General features: G+C 45.8%; 1 protein-coding gene across 1 annotated transcript; it reads right to left on the bottom strand.

The window, feature by feature from the left end:
* Window positions 1-11,607: 11,607 nt before the first annotated feature.
* On the bottom strand, window positions 11,608-21,264 carry LOC119652880 (probable cytochrome P450 9f2). Its single transcript, XM_038057244.1, has 4 exons — window positions 20,929-21,264; window positions 12,687-13,185; window positions 11,904-12,621; window positions 11,608-11,830 (listed from the first exon to the last, which is right to left on the bottom strand). The coding sequence occupies exons 1-4, from the start codon at window positions 21,156-21,158 to the stop codon at window positions 11,664-11,666; spliced, it is 1,614 nt and encodes a 537-aa protein (XP_037913172.1). The 5' UTR covers window positions 21,159-21,264; the 3' UTR covers window positions 11,608-11,663.
* Between the last annotated feature and the right edge of the window lie 105 nt (window positions 21,265-21,369).

The following is a 21,369-nucleotide window of genomic DNA, read 5'->3' as shown; positions in this document are numbered from 1 at the left end:
AGAAAACCTTATTAAAATCGATTCACTGTCTGTTTGTCTGTCTCTTTGTCACACGCACTTTTCACCAAAACCTCTAAGCCGATCCGAACGAAATTTGGTGTATAAATGGGAACTATGAAATCCCACGTATATAACCAGTGATATAAATTTAGGTGGAGTTTAAAGGTGGGTCCCCATACATGGAAAGGGGGGATTTAAAAAAAAATTTTGCGTGAATTGCAAAGTGGACGAGTAAGGAGTCAAAATGCACCCACTTAAAGTGAAGCAGGACTCATTTTCTGAAGCTACCCAACCCAAAAATTCAAAAAAATCAGAATGGTGCGCTTAGATGAAATCTAGGCCTCAAAATATGTCCCATTCCGATATCTGCTCAAATAAACTTACTAATAGTATATTACCAACTTTTAGAAATTTACTGAAAAGCATAAAACCTTATTAAAATCGGTTTACTGTCTGTCTTTGTTTTTTTTTTTTGAGGAGCTGGAAATCTTCAAAAGACACTGGCCTGGACATGCCAGCGTGTGGGATTCTTACCCACTAAAACCAACCCCGACTCCCCCAAGCCCCGTGGAACCACCGTACGGTATTACATCATGGGGCGGAGTCAGCTCATTTTAGCTTGGTCCCCTTTCGTCTCTACGCGGCATACGTAACCTCGCTTTTCTGGTCTCCTCTGCCTTTCGCAGTTTGCTATGGATAGATACGACCATGGAGTTGTTCGCATCCCAGTCTTCCTGATATGCTAGCATTCTTCGCACCATATTCTCTGGTACGAGCACCTCTCCTAGCGTCTCCTCTAGGTTCTTCCTTTCCTCCACAAACCTTGGGCAGTGGAAGAATACATGCTCTGGGTCCTCTGGGATTCCATCGCAGTTTGGACAATCGGATGAGGTATCTAGTTTAAATCTGAACAAGTACTGGCGATATCCTCCATGCTCTGTGAGAAACTGAGTAAGATTATAATTAATCTCACCGTGCCGTCTCTCCAACCATTCCTTGATGGCAGGGGTGAGCCTGTGTGTCCACCGACCCTTTCCCGAGCATTCCCAACCCTCTTGCCATCTATTTAGCAACTCTTTAGAGAAATCTGCTCTCTCAGACGACAAACAGCCAATCTGATTCGAACCTTCCCGGCCGCCAGTAACTTCTGCGCGGCGTCCAATGGCAATCATAGTGTGGCCGTTTGAGTATTGCCATAGGATTTCCGCAAACTCACAATGGACTCTTCGACAAGTTCCTCGAACTTGAACTGTTCTATCAAGGCAGTGAAAATTTCTCCTTTGGATACTGTCTGTCTTTTTTTTTTTTTGAGGAGGTGAAAATTTTCAAAAGACACTGTGCGTGGGGATTTTTACCCACTAAAACCACCCCCGACTACCTCCCTGCCCCGCAGAACCCCCATAAGGTATTACATCACGAGGCGGAGTCAGCTCACTCTAGCTTAATCTCATTTCTTCTATACGCGGTTCACGTGACCGCGCTTTTCTCCTTTCCTCTGCCTTTCGTAATTTATCTTGAATAGATGCGATCATGGAGTTGACCGCATCCCAATTCTCTTGATATGCTAGCATTTTCGGCACCAGATTTTCTGGTACCAGCACCTCTCCTAGAGTCTCCTGTAGATTCCTCCTTTCTTTCACAAATCTCGGACAGTGGAAGAATACATGCTCTGGGTCCTCTGGGATTCCATCACAATTTGGACAGTCGGGTGAGGTCTCCAATTTAAACCTGTGAAGGTATTGGAGATATCCTCCATGTCCCGTGAGAAACTGGGTGAGATTATAATTAATCTCACCGTGTCGTCTCTCCAACCACTCCTTGATGGCAGGAATGAGCCTGTGAGTCCGCCGACCCTTTCCCGAGCGTTCCCACCGCTCTTGCCATCTATTTATGGATCTCTCCCTCTCAGCGTTCTTCGTCTGCAATAAGGGAGAGTTTGGCTTCGCATGGTATATATTCGCCATCTCATCTGCCAAGATGTCAATCGGCATCATTCTAGAGATGACGAATGCTGCATCATCTGAGACAGTCCTGAAGGCAGAGCACACCCTCAGAGCTGTCCTTCTGTAGACTGCATTCAGTTTGCTAGTGTTAACTGACATCCGCAACGCCTCGCTCCAAACTGGGGTCGCATAGAGCATGATTGAGGTCACCACCCTGACTATAAGCAACCTAGAGGTATGCCGTGGCCCTCCCACGTTCGGCATCATCCTCGTACTGTACGTGTTGCTTATAGCTGAGCTTTCTGTCTATCACCACCCCCAAGTATTTGATGGTCGGCTTGGAAGTGATGATATGATTCCCGATTTTAACACAGGCGTAATTTCTTTTCCGCCGCTTCGTGATGACTATGTCGTCAGCGTAACCCACCACTGTGGCTTCCTCCGGAAGGGGAAGATTAAGTACATCGTTGTACATGATGTTCCACAGTAGTGGGCCCAATACGGAGCCCTGTGGGACACCCGCGGAAACAACATACTCCTGGCGTTCATCATCAGTGTCATACCAGAGCCTCCTTTCAGTTAAGTAGCTATCGACGATAGCAGCGAGATAGGCGGGAATACCAACTTTCGCTAGGGATTTACGTATTAGATTCCAATTGGCCGAATTGAATGCATTTTTCACGTCCAGGGTTACTACCGCGCAATATTTGCTGGTACTAACCTTTCCGTGAATTGCATCTTCGGCCAAGCCAGTAACCAATTTGATGGCATCAATGGTTGATCTGGCTTTACGGAACCCATACTGCCGATCTGAAAGGCCGCCTTGGCTCTCAACAACCGGGAGTAATCTATTATAGATTATCCGCTCCAACATTTTCCCCACCATGTCCAAAAGACATATGGGTCGGTATGACGATGGTTCACCTGGAGGTTTACCAGGCTTAGGCAGAAGTACCAACTTCTGTCGCTTCCAAACCGCCGGAAATATTCCTTCGGACATGCACGCTTCGAACAACTCAGCGAACATGTCCGGCCTGGATTTCACGGCAAGCTTAAGGGCCTTATTCGGTACTCCGTCCAGGCCCGGCGCTTTATTGTCTCCTATTCTACCGCAGATCTCCAGCAGTTCGTCTCTGGTGACTGGAGGAATTGCCGTCACATTCAGAGGTGGTTGGAATATGTCGGTGCTGTCCTCTTGCTGGGGGAATAACCCCTGGATGATTTTTAGCGAGAGGGTGGGACACGTGATCTGCGGAGATGAGCGGCTTCTGAATCGTCCCATCACTATTCTATAAGCACTCCCCCACGGGTTTATGTCCGCTTCTGAGCAGAGCTCCTCAAAGCATTTCGCCTTCCTTCGCTGGATGGCGAGCTTGAGGGTTTTGCGGGCTGCCTTATAGGCGCACTCTTTCTGCCCCTGATCGACTCTACCTACCGCCCTCTGAGCCGCTCTTCTGGCTCGGTGGCAGGCTGATCGAAGACCGGTCAGTTCATCATTCCACCAGTAGTTTGGTCTTCTACTGGGGAATGAGGACCTCCTAGGCATAGACGGGTCACATGCTTTGGCGATGCATTGAGCCAGATGGACGGCTCTTTCCGTAGAGGCGCCTGCTTTATCAGGTTGATCTAACCACACCTGTATGAAGGTCTGCTCATTCAAAGATTTTGCAGACCAGCCTGAAATCTTTTTCGGTTTCGGGCATGATAGCTCTTTGCCCTGTGGCTCGACACATGTCTCAAAGAAGATTGCCTGGTGATCGCTGTGGGTGTAGCGTTCGCTGACGCACCAGGACATACCACGCGCCAGGGAAGGGCTGACAAAGGTCAGGTCTACAACTGAGCCTGACTCCCCTTTCTGGAAGGTGTTTACAGCACCTTCGTTAGCCAAAACTATGTCCATCTGCGCGAAAGCTTCTATTAAACTGCGCCCCCTAGCATTTGATTCTCTGCTGCCCCACTTTAGGGCCCAAGCATTGAAATCACCAGCAATCACCTTTGGACTTCGTCCCCTTGCGTCGAAAACAAGATTATCAAGCATTTGCTCGAACTCAGACAGTGTCAAACTTGGTGGGGCGTAGCAGCTATATACATATACACCACTTATTTTCGCCCACACAAAGCCACTGGCTGCCTGACTTGCAGTACTTGTATGGCCTGTCGACTACAAGCCCATATCGCCGCTTCACCAGTCGAATCTCTGACCCATATGCCACCGTGACGGTTTCTGTACGGTTCACTTATGATGGCAACTTCCATCTTAGATTCGAACGTGGTCTGCTCAAGTAAATCCTGGGCGACCCTGCAATGATTCAGGTTTATTTGAATAAACCTCATTTTCTCATTGCAGTGAGCGCCTTCCTAAATTCCCGACATTTGCCACTTCCGGCAATGTGCCGGTTATCCTGTCCCTCTTTTGCTTCACACAATAGGTATTTGGGGTCCCTATTGCACTCTCTGGCAATATGACCTTTCTCCCCACACCTTCTGCATCGATCGGACCGATCAATGCTGCTGGTGCATGTCTTCGCGAAGTGCCCAAACATGAGGCATTTAAAGCACCTCTTTAGTGAAGTTTGCTCTCTTAATCGGCAGACTACCCATCCAATCCGAACCCTTCCGGCAGATAACAACATCTGCGCTGCCTCCGCTGGCACTCGTATGGTGGTCGTTTGAGTGCCACCATAGGCTTTCCGTAGACCGACAACAGACTCCTCTGTAAGTTCTTTCAACTTGAATTGCTCCTTCAGAGCAGTGCAATTGAATTGCTCCTTCAGAGCAGTGCAAATTTCTCCTTTCGATGTAACTTCATCGAGATCCTTACATTGTATATAGATCTCATGTTTTTGGGCACGCACTGCGGCATTCTCCCCAAGTGAGTCCTTCACCCGAGTGCGAAAGTCATCAGCCTTGCCCACGCTGGATCTTTTCAGCTCGAACATGAGATCCCCTTTCTGGGTTCTTCGGATTCTGTTCACATTTCCGCTCAGATCTTTTAGGTCGGGATCAGCTTTGACCTTTTTGAGTATCTCCGCGTAGGACAGATTACCCTTACTGGAGATAACAATCGCATCTGGACGAGTTCGCACTTTTGCTTTTCGTTTCACTTTTTTGTTGGTAACTTTAGTCCATCCATCGTTTCCGCTCGTTTTGGGCTTCGCAACGCTGGTCGAGTTTCCTAGATTCGCTGTATGCTTTCCTCCTTCTGAGCTGTTGGTGTTGATTTTCAGGATGTCCTGTCCGCCCTTTTTTCTTTTAGGCGCCTGCTGATTATTTAAAGGATCCCCCTCTTTTTCACGTACTCGCTTATTTCGCTGGGATTCGATGGTAGTACGGTTAGGCGTCACTTGGGTCGCTTGTGATACTGTTGGTACAGCGGGGTTCGGCGTGGCATTATTATTCTTTTCCTCCATCTGTGACCTATTATAGAGGACTCTAATAGCCCTCACCATATTCTTTATGGCTTGGTGCACGTTGTGCTTGTCCTTGATAAACTCGGACAGCTCAACTATTTTTGCCCCAAGCTGGGTGAAGGGTAATTCCTCCGGATCGGGACTCTGCTCCCTATAAGTCCCGGCTGGGTTACTCCTTTTACATGGTCCTTCACTTTTGGCCTGTACTTTATCCTTCATCGTCTTTGGCATTGGTGGAAATCTCAAAGTTGATGAGCTTCTTTTGAATGGATCTCTTCCTTGTTCCTGGAGCATCTCCTGCTGTCGAGCATCTTGAACATGTGCGGTGGGTGTTGTCACGGTTTTTGTTGTCCAAAAAGCTGCTTTTAGTTCATCTTTGTTTGGTCTTGTTATTGGTGTTCTCGGTAAAGTTGTACTTCGCTTGAATACCTCCTTCTCCAGATCCAAATCACTTGTAGCATTATATGCCAAGGTGGCCAAGTTGTCCACCACCGAGGCACTGCGGTCGAGGGATATCGACGACCGGGAGCCCGCTTGCTCACTCCCAAAAGCCGCCGGTACTGGGGTTCCGAGCCCCTGCACCGTAAGTTTCCTCCTTCTCTCGTCTCCTATGGTGGTTTTATGTCCTGGGTATCCTTCCCATAGCCATTTTGGTCCGCGCACCAGAGATGAGTAAACACTAGCCCATGTACAGTCAGAAAAGAAAAGTGCATGAACACATATTTACACATCAATAGGTATGCCCCTATCCGCCACCTGGGGTCGCGCCTGATTGGAGATCTGGCAACTCGTCACAGGGTTTACTGTCTGTCTGTCTGTCTGTCTATCTGTCTGTCTGTCTGTCTGTCGGTCCGTCACACGAATTTTTCTCGCAGACGGTTATAGCGATTGACACCAAATTTGGTAGAAAGGTGGGAACTGTGGACGCTCACGCATACAGTGAATTACATCCTTTTACGTCGAATTTAAGGGGGGTCCCCATACATGCAAAAGGGGGGTGTAAAATTTTTTTTCATCAAATATAGTCATGTGGGGTATCAAATTAAAGGTCTCGATTAGTACTTTTCAAAGCCGATCTTAGTTTTGACATTCGTTGGAAGGGTGGGGAGCGCGGGGGTTTGAAAGTGATCACTTCTTTAAGGGGGCCATTCTCAGAAACTACCAAACCGAAAAATCTGAAAAAAATCAGGAGGTTGCCACTATATGGTGCCTGGGCTCCGAAATACCTTCCATGCCGATATCTGTTTAAATAAAATTAATAATAGTATATTACTACAATTTTTTGTAATTATAATAATATAGAGCATCTTACCAAGTTTGGTGGAAATCGCACTATTACTAACAAAGTTATAATACCTCAAATTTGTTGCTTCTTTGAAAATTTAAGACTATGAATGTCCATATCACCCGAAAGTGGATACTCTCACATAATGTATAGATATATTACGTGCTATGTACTAAGAAATACACAAAACCTTTCGTAACTGAAGCGTCCAGCTTCCGGTTTCCGGACTTGTTTTTTTAAGGAGTTGGAAATCTTCAAAAGACTCTGTCTTGGGCACGCCGGAGTGTGGGGTTTTTATCCACTAAAACCACCCCCTACAGCTACTATTCTCCGCACAAAATTTTCCGGTGATAGCACTTCACCTAGAGTTTCCTCTAGGTTCCTCCTTTCTTCCACGAACCTAGGACATTGGAAGAATACGTGCGCTGGGTCCTCTGAGATCCCGTCGCAGTTTGGACGGTTAGATGAAGTGTCCAATTTAAACCTGTACAAGCATTGACGGTATTCTCCATGGCCGGTGAGAAACTGAGTGAGATTATAATTGATCGCCCCATGCTTTCTCTCCAGCCACTCCCCGGTGGAAGCGATCACCCTGTAAGTCCAAGGACTCTTTTCTTTTCTGGCCCCATTGCTGTTGCCATCTGTTTATGAATCTATCACTTTCGGCTTTTTTCACCTGCGATAAAGGAGAGACGGACTTGGTGTTATAGATGTTCATTATTTTGGTTGCCAGGATGTCAATCGGCATCATTACCGAGATGACGAACGCTGCATCGTCTGAGACGGTCCTGAATTCAGAACGCACCCTTAAGGCTGTTCTTCTGTAAACCGTACTTAGTTTATGTGCATTGCCTAAAATCTGCAGCGCTTTTCTCCAAACTAGGACTGCAAACAGCATGATTGAACTCACTATCCTGGCTATAAGCAGCCTGCAAATATGCCGCGGTTCTCCTACGTTCGGCGTCATCCTTGCGAGAGCCATAATCGCGGTGGATGTGCTGCTTAAAATTGAGTTCTCCGTCTATCATCACCCCCAAGTATTTGATGGCCGGCTTGGAAGTGATGATACGATTCCCGATTCTAATGCAGGCGTAACTTCTTTTGCGGCACTTAATGATGAGCACCGCTTCCGTTTGTTCCTCCGCGAGTGCCAGTCCAGCACTCTTTAACCAAGCCTTAACAACATTGATTGCTTCGCTTGATTACAACTCAGCATCCTCGAGATGCTTTGCGACCACCACCGTGGCCTCCTCTGGAACCGGAAGGTTAAGAACAGCATTATACATGATGTTCGACAGTAGTGAGCCCAGTACAGAGCCCTGTGGGACATTCGCGAAGACAACGTACCCCTTGGGTCCATTATCAGTATTATACCAAAGTGTTCGCTCTTTCAAGTAGCTATCGATAATAGCGGCGAGGTAGCTGGGAACACTAATCGTCGCCAGAGACTTTCGTATAAGGTTCCAATTGGCCGATTTGAATGCATTCCTCACATCCATGGTTATCACCATACAATACTTGCTGGTACAACCCCTTCCGTTAATTGCATTTTCGGCCAAGCCAGTAACCATTTTGATGGAATCAATGGCTGATCTGGCTTTACGGAACCCATACTGCCTATCTGAAAGGCCCCCTTGGCTGGCTCAATATCAGGGAAATATCTATGGTAGAAACAGAAGACGAGGCAGACCCTGCCTGAAAAGGGGCGATAGTGTCAGTCAGGATGCCAGACAGCTTTAGGGATATCGAATTGACGGACCTCGGGGCAAAACCGCGGTGTCTGGAGTTCCTTATTAAGGTAGATCGGATACCGTTTGTTGCGCCGTTGATGATGATGATGATGTAGATTTCCCGATTTGAGGGCCACGTTATTCACGGAGAGACTTACTTTTGGTATTGATTGGGTTGGTATCTATTTATGTGTTTGTCTGACTGTCTAATCTCAGAAAATTTTGCACCTGTTATCGCGAAATTTTGAGATAAGTTTGGAACTGCAAACCCCCACACACGTGGTGAATATTCCCATATTGAACTTAAAGAGGGCTTCCCAGGAGGGCACAAATATTTTTTTCGAATATAGGCATGTGGTATATCAAATGTATCAATTGTACTTTTGGAAGCCAATATTAGTTTTGACATTGGTTGCAAAGAGGAAGAATGCGAGTGTTCGAAAAGGGTCACCTACTTCAAATTTGCAGGTGGACCTTCACTTGGTCGACTCCGGCCACTCAAGATGGTTTTTTGGCCAACCCCAATCCTTTGTGAATTGAACTTGTGGAAGATACCCTTTTTCTGACTCTCAATTAGGTTTTGATGAGTCGGATCTCTCCTACTGGAACATGCATATATATTTTTTACGAGAGAAGCGGTGGACTGGTATTGGCAGTTTCGGCGGTCCAATCCGGAAACTAGCTAGCTTGGGAATAATTTCGCGACCGGCTGTTGGATATTGATCTCTGCAATGTATTGTCCCTTAGCACCTCGGTAGGGAGCAAAGTGTAATTTTTAGTACCTTTGGAGTAGTGCTGGGAGAATGCCATCTACTCCGGGTGTTACTCCAGTGTTTTAGAAGATAGCACTCTATTGATACTTACTTTGTCTTTCGAGCATATCTTGTTTCCAATTTTCAAGTTTTCAGTGGTTAAGCATCTCTGACCTATCACTTGGTGTTAATAGCAATAGAATAAAACGAAGTACTAAGCATCGTGGTCGCACTCCTTTTCTATTTTCGCCTAGCCAAGGATCCATGTTTTTTCCAAGACTTCGAGCTCCAAGGAGTCGACAGTTGTGACCAGATAAGATGGAGTAGCACCAAGTGAGTATCGAAATGGCAATCTTCTGCCGTTCTGGAAAACTAACCCAAGGATATTGTTTCTGAAGATGGAGGTGTCGTTCAACGTTCACTAGATTCATTTGGAAGGAGATAGGTAGCGTTCATTTGAAATGATCTCTCTGAACAGGCAGTCGATCGAATCCCAGGTTACATCCTCCGCTATCGAACACAAGTAAGACTTTCGAGAATAATAGAAACTGCCCTAACTCTCCGGATGCCAACCTACACTGGTGCTTCTATACCTGCACAAAACCGTCTGCACGTATTCTACCGCAACTGCTGAATTAAGTTCCTGATCGATTCAGATTCAGAGCAAGCAAATCTAGCGCGATGGTTGATTGGGTAGAGCGTAAGCCTCCCAATCTCGCTGCTCTGGGATCAAATCCCAGTTGTCAGGGGTGGCTGTGTTCGTCTTGTGTTTCTGTTGCTGCTGTGAGCTTATCACTTGCACAGCGTGTGATGATCATGAAACTGTAGCACACACAGGAAACACTAAATCTAACGACAGCCTCTCATTCTCAATGCAGTCAACACTCCATCTCCTCATTGATATTTAGGGTAAAAAATTATACGATTTATTAATTGGGCTTACCTCGTAAGGCAACGTGGAAACTACTTCTATTCACAGCGTACTCTACTATTTCGGAGGTCTTTACATCCTTGGGAGAACTTTGATGTTTTTACGCAGCCCTTCTAGAAGAATTCAGGAAGTCTAGTCTCTACAGAACAAAACCATCTTTGGACCGTCTGGTGCAACATGAAATTCACATAATGGGTTCACCCACGTAAGCTCGTGAGACCCTGCCTTGAAGCGACCAAGAAGCAATTTCACGATTTATATGATCGTTATTTCATCATCTTCCAGCCACTCCACCATGTCTCAAAAGTATACGGCACACCGGCGACTGTAGGCGTCTAAACGCTTCCACGCCTCCGGATTATTACTCGTTGCCCATCATTGAAAATTTGCTGCAAGACTTGCATACCAACATCTTTTTTGTGGCCGGTTTCTGGAAGACTTCCTGTCAGATGCGATCGAAGAAAAGGACAAAAGACAAAAAAAAGACGGTGACATTCCGAAAGCAGCGGTCATATCTCCATTCGGCCTCTTTGAGCGCGCAGCTCAGTGGTTCCAACGCACCATGGACAATCCTCTGTGGGACTTTCCGTTTGCACGACGGGCGGCATATTCGTGGTTTGGACGACCACGGTCAGCACCTGCGAAAGCTACAGCAACTCCTTTTCAAATGTGTTCTGGGCAAAAACAAATTGGAATACCTCGGATACACCGTTTAACAGAGTGTCAGGCTTTCGCCGTGCAACATCCAAGTCATTGAGGTCAGAGACAGCCGTCAATTTTTGAGATGCTTAATTTCTACCGTCACTGCATGTTAGTCGAGAGTAGCTGGCATATTAGCTCTACCAACGAGTTTCTTGAAGGACTAGGTCAGTCTGAGTGTAATTATGCGGTGTTTCCCCGATTGGTCCTTCTGGTGACCGGTCCCCATCGCTCTTCCAGATCAACGTGCTGCAAATGTCACCAATGCCGTGTAATTACAATGGGTCTCACGCTTACTTCGGACCAATGGGCGCAATTCGCATCAACAGCAATCAAAGAGGTATGGTTAAGCGTTTTCGCCGCACAGTCGAAACGTCCCTTGCTCCGAGCTGTTATCGATAGTCCTCTCGGCTTCCGAACAGTTTTCGTGGCTTACTTCACCTCGCGCAGGCTATGAAACCTACATGAGCATCCAGACGTATCGCGACACAGAAGCCGTTTGGAGTTGTGGGATTGTTTTTACATCCTCAAGCGGGTCAATTCAATACGAAAAAACGGAATCTAACACTAGCACACCTCCAATCACACACAGACTTCTCGAAGTCAACCTCCAGCAGCGAATCCACTACCGCAACAGGGGATTTCTGAGTGTCATCCCTACTGGTCTTGCAATCCATACAGCCCATCGTAAAAGGACGAAGCAGACAGGAATCATTCTGTCTACAACTAGCGACCAGCACTCAAGTGGGAATAGCTGAGGTGCTTCTAAGGTCTGTTCCTGTTTTCTGCCGAAAGAAAGACTCGAATTGAGACTCTTATGTAAAACTATAGTTTATAAGGACATATGGATACAAATCTCGCTATCCTATTACTTTATTTCGATTAGTACACTTGGTCATAGTAATGAGTAACTTCACACTCTAGGTTTGAACCTGATCCAGAACCCGCCCTCCGGTTTGATTTGGAAACCACTTTTGTCCAAAGATATCGGGATGCGTGTCCGTGGGGAAGCCTCAAAAGTAAATTCCGATAACAAATGGAAGATAATTGCCTTAGCTTCCATTAATGCAAATCTGGAACCTGAAAAGGGATCAAATTTGAAGACATATTTACTCCATTATCCTAGACTGCAACATAATCATTAATTACTTACCGATGCAGTTCCTCGGACCAACCCCAAATGGTATATAAGTAAATGGTTTTATTTGGTCTTTATTTTCCGGGCTAAACCGTTCGGGGTCGAATTTATCTGGGTTGGGGAAATAGTCTGGGTCACGGTGCAAGCCAACGATGGGTATTGAAATGGAATCTCCTGGGACCAATTTGACGCCTTCGCCTTCATTATCACGAATTACATAGGGTTTGGTGCAGACACGATCTGTGACTAATGCTGGTGGCCATTTTCTCAGTGTTTCTGATATAACCATATCCATGTACTGCATTCGTTGAAGAACTTCATATGTTAAAGGTTTATCTCCCAGTTCCTCACGAACTTGATCGATTTCCTTGATTAGTTTTTGCTGGATGTCGGGGTTCTCCATTAGCTCGTGGGCACAGAAACACATTAAAACGGATGATGTCTCGAAACCGGCGACGAAGAATACGAAGCATTGGGCGACCAAGACGTCATCGGTCCAAATATGGTCCACTGCTTTTTGGCTTACACTCGATTCTTGAACAGCGGCAAAACCGTCTTCCACTTCGGGTTTCCCGACATCGGATGACTGCAGAACTCCCTTACGAGCTTCCATGAGAAGGTTAATCATGTCCGGGCGTATGATTCCTTTTTTGGCCCTTTCTTGCATCGTATCCAACACGAGACTGTAGAAGTATTTCGAGAACTTCTTATCAAAAAACCTTACTTTGAGGAGCTGCGACAAAGACTCATCAGTTAGACATCCACTCGGTGCTCATTAGAATAAAAAGGAAACCTCACCTTCATTATCTCATTAAAACTCGAAAACAGGAAGAACTTAATAACCGCAATTCCTGAGAAGTTCGTAGCTTTCTTCGACATAAGATAAAATTGATTATCCTTGTCTAGTAACGAATTTACTTGAACCCCGAATGCGCATGTTGCTATCACGTCGTTGGTGAAGCGGGTAAAAAAGTCCTTCAATTCGATTTCTATCTGTTCTTTGTCTTTTGCTTCCGACTTCAAAAATTTGCTGGCGTTATGACTACAGTCCTCCACAAATTGAAACATTGAACGCATTTTGCTCCCGGTGAAAGCTGGACTGAGGGTGGCTCGCATGTCCTTCCACTTTTGATCCTTTAAAGCGAACAGAGAGTTACCGAAGAGCGGCTCATTTTCAGAGTCGAAAACAGCTCTATGATTTAGGAAGTAATCGAAGTCCTTGATGGTGATTTGTTTAATAATTTCAGGGCTGGCAATCATAAGGTTTGGTTTGCGCAGTTCAAACATGCCATAATATCTGTAATACGTAAATACACATTAAAAAATTGCTAAGCATATACTAAAGGTGGAGCAGTTTCTTGCAATCCTCGTTTGAGTGAAGTCTGCTAACTTTGAACAAGCATACTCGAAGAAGAGAATGATGTTGTGCACCTTGAGTACATCAATCAGACCCGACCATATCAACCCTCGCGCGGGAAACCTGAGTCAACAACCTGCTAAGGGAGCTGACTCCTACCTGGTAGAACCTTCTACAACAACTTCAATAGAACAGGCGCGAGAAAGGGAAGCTAGGAGCATGATTGCAACTGGTTCGATGTGTAATCAGATTTATATTGGCCGGAGACCTCGATTCAGAAGACACTAAATTGAAAACATGAGAATGCCTGCCAATGCTCAGAAAAGTCGATGAAGAGACGACCGACACCTTGACGATAGAATGTGAGTGAAACCTGGTGACCCACTGACCATAGCATATGTATACCAAAGCCACTGCTGGCAACAAGCCTGACAATATTGCATGATATTTGCTGCAGCTGCCTCTACGACTTTCCGAGAAGTCTGCACTTTTTCTCCACTGTTTTGCGCCACGTATTTCTAGGACGACCCACAAGTTGGCCATCTTGGGATAGTGTATTCCATTGCATGATATAATTCACAAGGGAGTGGTCGCTCTTTCTTTAAGTGCGTCTTACCCGCTGTCACTTTCCCTTTCTAGTCCAGACTTCTGGAGGTATCTGGTCCGAATGTTCACGGGTTCCTCATTTGATATAGTCTCTCCATTGCATGCATAACTACCAATGGAATTGACGGTCTTTCTCAATGTATGACCTATGAAGTATGACCGTCTTCCGATCTAGCCTCACCGGGGGGAAGTTTATCTTTTATTGTTGTTCCAAACTGGAATACTTCGATGACAAGATGCAGACAACACTTGATGCAAGCTTGGAACCTTTGAACAACAGTACAACAGTTTCGGTTGCTTTTCATGTGCTCAAATAGTAGTTCAGAGGGTGATTGATGTGGATTGTCTCAATTTGATGTTGATGTTGAAATAGTTGTATTTCCTAATTTTGGGCAGAGAACTGAAGGTAAATTTATCGCGGTTATGTTCTCCTCAATCCCATCATATCCTCCTGTTGGGGCAGCAAGATGGACCTCACCGAAAACGAGGAGAAAAAAGATTGGTGACAGAATCTATCCTTGGACGACACCGCTTTAAAGTTTCCTCCAAGATTTTACCTTGATGCAGCACCTGATATGCTGCTTCGCCGTAGCTGGCTCTAATGGTAGTAAGCGTTCGTTCTTCCAGAAGGTAGTTCCTTCGTGGACCACTACCGATGTATTCCTGGTTGGTGTTGTCGAAACCCTTTCTGGAATGAATGCAAACCAGATAGTCCGGGGATCTAAGTCCGCCACATTGCCCCAAAATGCTTTGAAGGGAGTTAATGTTGTTGGCGCAGGAGAATCTAGGACGGAAGCAAGCCTGCTTCCTGTCGAGCAAGCTCTCGAGGTGTTTTTTTGCTTATTATAAAATTATTTTAGCTATTTTTTTCAATGCATAGACGAAGAAAGGAGCCTTCTATTGAAAATTGCCCTTTTCCGGAATCTTACCCCGTTGATAAGCTTTAATGGTGGGGGATAATAGGGCGTGCAAAGGCAGATAATTTCGTGTGAAAAGGGAGACATATCGAGTGCTGGTGGAACAAATATATGCTCAAGGAACCAGAAAACCTGTAAGTTAGAGACCGCGGGAACTACAGGGAAGCTGTTTTTCGTCACTCACCTGAAACTGCCAAGGACGAGATGATTTTCAGACTTATTGGAAATTCATATTTGCTAGCTCTCAGTTTTCCGGTGACTTTTGATTTCACAAACTTCTGGCCCAAGGCATTCTGCTGTCACAAAAGGACGTAAGTACTTCCATGAGAGGCCATACTTTGCACAAATACAACTATTCCAGACCAATAGAGCTACAACCGTAACATACCCAAGGTTTTGTCAAACTCTCTGTGTGCGCTTTATAGACGACTATGGATACGGTCGTTTCTCAAGGACCATCTCCAGCGACTTTTAACAGGTCGCTTATGATACGGGCAGCGACGTCCCCAAGGTGTTCGAGTAAGTAGTTCCGGCCCCAAGCTGGTAAAATACTTGCGTCCTAGGTAGTAGCCTTGAGAAAGAATCTTGGTGAAGAGTGAACCACGAATGATCGGTACACGTCGGGACACACTGACACTCCCCGGAGCCGTTGACAGCTCTCCGTCGACGTCAATGGGGTGGTGTGAGCCTAGCTCTGCCAAAGTGATAGTTATGATGTTAATCAGGAGCCAACCCCTTTTGGATCCTGGTCGAGTTATGTGCATTGAACCGGTGTTAGCAGACCGCGTTGCCCCGAACGAGCGCTGATCTGTTCACGAGTTCCGGAATCAGCTAAGCGTAGGTCAGGTCTCAGGGAATTGGAAAATGCGTCGCTCATCGCACCGAGCAGCGAAAGTGGCAGCCAGACTGAAGGTGCGGGGGCGGCAACTCCAATACCCTGTAGTATCTCTGTTCCGGGAAAAAGCCCAGTCAGAATCGCTAGTTCTGAGCAGGTGGATTCGGACACGAACCCAGTAGAAGAGCAGTCGACGGGGCTAGCTAGAGCCGAAAAGGAAAGGCTCATCAGGAAACGCGCGGCAGTGGGGAAGCGTATGCGGTCAGCAAAGTTCCTCCAGAGGAACATCAAAACGGGCTGATGAAACTAGAGGAACTGCTGAACCGCATCTGCTCCTTCAGGCAAACGTGGAGAGCAGCGGAAGACCATTGGAAAGTAGAAACAGCCGCATTTCCCGCTGAGAACACTGCTAGCGCCAAACGGAACGCAGATACCCCACTGCAAAGCGAACGGGGAAAAGGCAGAAAGAGGAGGACGTGCCTGAAGGAGACTGAATAAAAGTAGTTTCCAGGGCCCAAAAAAAAGAAGGCGAAAAATGATGAAACTAAATAACTGGCTACGCCGAGTAAACCGTCGGCTCTGCTCATTAAGGCGACGGAAAACAAGACATTTGTGGAGGTCCTTAGTGAAATCCGCTACAGGATGAAACTCAAGGACAACGGAGTAGAAGTTTCTTCCATACGGAAAATGAAGGGTGGCGGAGTCCAAGTCGAACTAAGCCCGAGTCCGTTCTGCGAAGCGCCTTGGTCGCCTCGGTGACTCTAGAAATCGGAGATCTTGACTGCTTCACAGAAAAGGTGAAAGTGGAGGAACCCATAAAGCGTAAATGTCTAGAGATAACCAAGCCCGGATAGGTATCACCTCTGTAAATGCTTTAGGCCAAAAGCTCGTCGTGGTGGAAGTCCCCGAGCAACATGGGAGGAAACTACTTAGCAGCAGTAAAATCACAATTGTATGGGTAGTATGCAAGGTATGAATGCGGATAATCCCCATCAAGTGCTACAGGTCTCTGAACTATGACCCACAGTGCAAGCGCTCACCATTTGCTAGTGCAGTCCACTGCGGAGATAAAGGCTGATTTAGTGCTAATTAGCGAGCAATACCGAAACAGGGACCCGGCATCTTGACTTATCGGATAACCTTGCCATCTGAGTTTGGGACGACGTTCGACTTCGTGTTCTTGCCTAAGGCCGAGGGAATGGCTTTATGTGAGGGATAACGTTTTCTAGCGTTCACCTGACACCGAATGAGACGATGCCGGACTTTCGGCGCCGGCTGAATGCTCCGGAGGACAAAGTTTCGGGAACGTAGGGGCAAATCTTGATAAGCGGTGGTTTTAATACTAGGGCCTTTGAATGGGGCATGCCTCAGCAGGTGTCAGGACTATGGACACACGTCAGCAGCTTGTAAGAAACCGGACAGGAGGACGGTATGCCGAAGATGCGGCCAAGTAGGTCATCAAGCGAAGATCTGCAATGAAAGCGAAAGTTACGTTCTCTGCAGGGATCGTGGCGCATCTGGTGAGAGTGTCGCACACACTGCGGGCTCGAGACGTTGTCCAGTCTTCAGGGCGGAACTGCAAAGGGCTAGGGTGGCCTGGAGAACGCCATTTCGAGCACGGACGGACGAATCCTGGTAGCCAGTGATTTTAATGGGGCATGCGTCACTCAGACTCCAGAGAGAACGGATTCTGGAAATGGTGGCGAAAACCGGGCTCTTAGTTTTAAACACCTGATCCACAGCTACGTTTCGGCGCCCAAGCTGCGAAGGAAACATGCCTGACATCACTTTTGCGTCAAAATCTCTGCCACCATCGGTGGACGGGACCAGTATATCGCGTTCAGAAATGCCTTCAATTCCGTAAGATGGACAGATATGCTAGACACATTAGAAGGCTATACGGGCTATACGGGAAAGTAAGCGGAATTGTAATGATGTAATGAACAAGAATCGTGGACGAAAATCACTTCTAGTGACGTGCCCGCGACTATTGTTCAAATTAATCGCAATCCTTTTCCCACAATAGGAAGAAAGTGGACCTAATATAATGGTTCAACGAGACGTTTCCTCAATCCCTGGGGTGACCGAAGAGAAACTACGGGAGATAAGTGGATGGATTGTGGGCAATAAGGCTCCAGAATTGGACAGGATTCCAAACAAAGCCCTCAAGTTGGCTGATAAAATCAGGCCGGATGGTTCATAAGTACATTTAAATCGTGCATGGTCGAGGGAGAGTTTCCCGCCCAGTGAAAAAGGCTGGGGCTAGTTCTGCTAGCGAAGCCTCTAAAACCATCTGGCGGATCGTCTTCATATCGCGCTATCTTCCCTTTATACATTGCAGGGAAGATTGATATGCAACAGGATTCTTCTGTTCGTCGAGCTAGCGGGTGGTCTATCGGTAAGGCAGTATGTTTTTCGCAGAGCGCCGTCTACGGTAGATACCATTGCAACGGTTGTAGACCTGGCCCGGTAGGTATCGGGTGCTGGTAAATGCTGAGCGGCGGTGATGCTGGATGTCAGGAATGCCTTTAACTCAGTCAACCAGTGTTGTATTAAGGGCACCCTGGCTAAACTTGGCGTCTCTCGTTACTTAGTTTAGATAATCGAGAGTTACCTCTCGGAGGGACTTCTTTGGTACGAGATGGACAACGGGCCGAAGGAATATGTTATGACTGAAGGTGTTCTCAAAGGCTCCGTACGGGGTTTGCTGTGGGACATGATATATGACCGAGTGCTCGGCCTTCGTGTGCTAAAGGAGGCATCGTTATTCTGTTTTGCAGACGACCTGGCAGTGGTAGTAGTTGCGAAACACCACCAGGACGTGGAACTGTATGCACATGAAATCATTCATGCCATCAAAGCATGGCTTCAAATAGTGAAATTGGACCAAGTTGAGCTTCAAGGGGCATCTGGACTATGCGCACGAAAAGGCAGCAAAGGCTAGCTCATCTCTTGTAAGGATGGTGGCTAACATTGGAGAGCCAAAATCTACTCTCGGTCGCTTTTCGCGGGTTTGGTGAAATAAATCCTGCTATACGCGGCTCCTGTCTGGGCGTGCCCACTGGATAATGCGGTGAACTAGGGAAGAGTAAGTTCGGCATAACGGCCAATCGCGCTGGGGGTGTGCAGTGCATATAGGACAAGATCTGAGTGTGTGCATCGCGGGGATGATTCCCTTGGATCTGATCCTGTGTATTAATGGAACTGAATTACCACCTAACATAGTTCCTTATGGAACTAAGTTTTGCTGGTATAAACCAGAGCCCTCCTCGCGAAGTAATACTTCATGGTGGTCCCGCCGGGATATGGGCGGAAAAGTGGGGGTGGTTTTACTAGGTGAGAATCCAACATACTGCTATAACCTGTCGCAGCAGTGAAATAGGAGAAATAGCACTTTGTGCGTTTTTAGACATCGAAGCAGCGTTCGATAACACATGGTACACTGAGTTACGAAATGACCTAATCCGCAAGAGTGTGGGAAAGACTATCGTTTTCTGAATGAGCAGAATCTTAGAGAGTAGGCAAATAGAAATAGTCTCCGCAGGCTGGGGTACTGGCACCGCTCATGTGGAGTATGGTAGTTTAGACAAACCCCCAACCCCCAACCCCAACCCAACCCAACCCAATTGTTTCGATAGGAAGTTTGAAGCACGTTGGAATGACAGGGCAAACTGGGAGAGCGTGGCTGTGACATATGACTTAAATCAGCAGGTGATTACCAGGTAAACTGACGAATACCTCATAGCAGAGGGGCTGGGCATAACAATGCTCTTTTAACCGACAGCGGACGAACTGGCCAGGAAGGGAGCAGCGACACTTCTACACGGACCAGGACCTTTCAGTAGAATAAGAAACGGATGTTCAGGAGGGGATGCGAACACAAGCACTCAATGGATTGGTTAAATCTCACAAGGAACTTCGGATTATAGTGGGAACACTTACAGGTCACTGAGGTTGAAACTATCACCTCGGGAAGCAAGAATATCCACAGATACTGTTTGCAGGTTCCGGTGTGGAGAGTAGGGGGGACAAAGTCCCGCACTTGTGCAAAATAGGTTGAGCCAACTTTGAGATACGTAATTTATTATTTATTTTTTATAAGTTCGATATTTCCATTGCGGTCATGGTTGGAGCTTACTGCTTTAAGAGGGTTGGTGAGTGAATGACCCTAGAACTGCGTTGCACCAAGCATTTGAGGAACAGTGCAAGCTTCTGGGAAAATCATGCGGAGAACTAAAGCGCATTGCCAGGAATCGATATCAATGGCATGTAGGTGTGATTGGCGCGCTATACCTTACATAGAAGTCTATGGCAACTATATGACTATGACAGGTTGTGCGACAGGCAAGTGACATGTAGATAACCAGGTAAGTGCTTGGAAAACTGGGAAAATATGACCTCTACTTTTTCTCACCCGACTACACTATAAATTATTGAGAAGACAAACTAATCGGCGAATTTTTTTCTGGTATTAGTTAAATTGAATGAATTAATCAAACGGAAACCGGTTTATCTTTTCTAATAGCACTAAATATCGTATCTAATCATTATCGCTATTATTTTTTTTCAGAGGAGATTATTATTATATTGGTGGCATTTTTTTTAAGAACATATGGTTTGTATGGTAGGTGATAAGAAGGAAATAACAACGATTCAAAGCAATGATCGTGGTAAGTGAATTGTTCATCAGCATTCATTTGATTGAGTATCTTTTTTGGATGGATCGCTACCCGTGAGAATATGAAAGCGAAATCTAAACTAAAACATGATCAATTTCATTGGATTATGAGTATTGCACGGAAGGCACCCACCACGTATGTAAATGTTACCCAACAGAGTTTAGATTTTGCCTCAAAATTTGTATCTTTTGTATTGTTTCCTAGGGTTTGACCATTCGCTTCAATTTTAGCAATTATTTAGTTGCGTTTTACATTTGGATACAAAAATAGTCCAGCCTCATAGAAGAGCATCTTTTTTTCCCAGAGAATTAATGATTGCGGGTTTAAAGTATGATGGAAATTACGTAATAATGACTATTTAACGCCATGAATACGGTTCATCTTCCTTCATTGATTTCTCGAGTGAATCACCAAGATATATCCAAATTATAAATATCAGAATACTTAATTACGTTGAATAGTGAGCATTGCATATATGACCTCAATCATGTAAGTAACACATACTCTAGTCTAGAGCTGAGTTACAAATTGGTACTCCCTCTTCGTCTATAGGTGAGATACTCAAGCCGATTATTTAGATACGAATTGAATTTAGATAGAAAAACAATTCAACCAGATAATAATCCCGTGAAATATCTCAACTTACTTGTAATCTTTAAATTTCATGTAAATCCGTTTGAACATATCAAAAACCGACTCTTGTCTGAGTAGCAGTCCTCTAAAATTCCCGAAAAAGATTGTCGGTTTTTCATATTGCACATTTTTTTTCTCGAAAAAATCGTAGGTGGACGTTAGCCATTTATAGGCAACGAAAAGTAAAATAGCCAAAAACAAAGTCCATTGGGACCACAGAACTGATAACACGGCCCCAATCATCACGACTGATTGAACTGAAACGCTAATAACGAATTTATCAAAAATAACTCCGTTGATATCTTTTCGCGTTTGCTAATTCGCCACAGGCCACAGGTACCACCAAGAACTATTTTAAAGAACTGAGCAAATTATAGGCACGAGCTCAAGCTTTTATACCGGAGTGGGGTTGAATTTAATTTATTAGCTCCAAACAGAGAGAATTTTGTTTATA

The sequence above is a fragment of the Hermetia illucens genome, chromosome 3 (assembly GCF_905115235.1).
Source record: "Hermetia illucens chromosome 3, iHerIll2.2.curated.20191125, whole genome shotgun sequence".
In the NCBI taxonomy this organism is placed as follows: domain Eukaryota; kingdom Metazoa; phylum Arthropoda; class Insecta; order Diptera; family Stratiomyidae; genus Hermetia; species Hermetia illucens.
Note: the sequence above shows the minus strand (reverse complement) of the source record. Positions and strands in the feature narration are given on the sequence as shown.

Excerpts from the sequence above, each read along its gene's own strand:
- LOC119652880 (XM_038057244.1), bottom strand. The coding sequence starts at position 21,158 with ATGATTGGGGCCGTGTTATCAGTTCTGTGGTCCCAATGGACTTTGTTT. Across the intron at positions 12,622-12,686 it reads GTTTTAATGAGATAATGAAG|CTCCTCAAAGTAAGGTTTTT; the intron begins GTGAGGTTTCCT and ends TCTTTGTCGCAG. Across the intron at positions 11,831-11,903 it reads TGGTCCGAGGAACTGCATCG|GTTCCAGATTTGCATTAATG; the intron begins GTAAGTAATTAA and ends ATCCCTTTTCAG.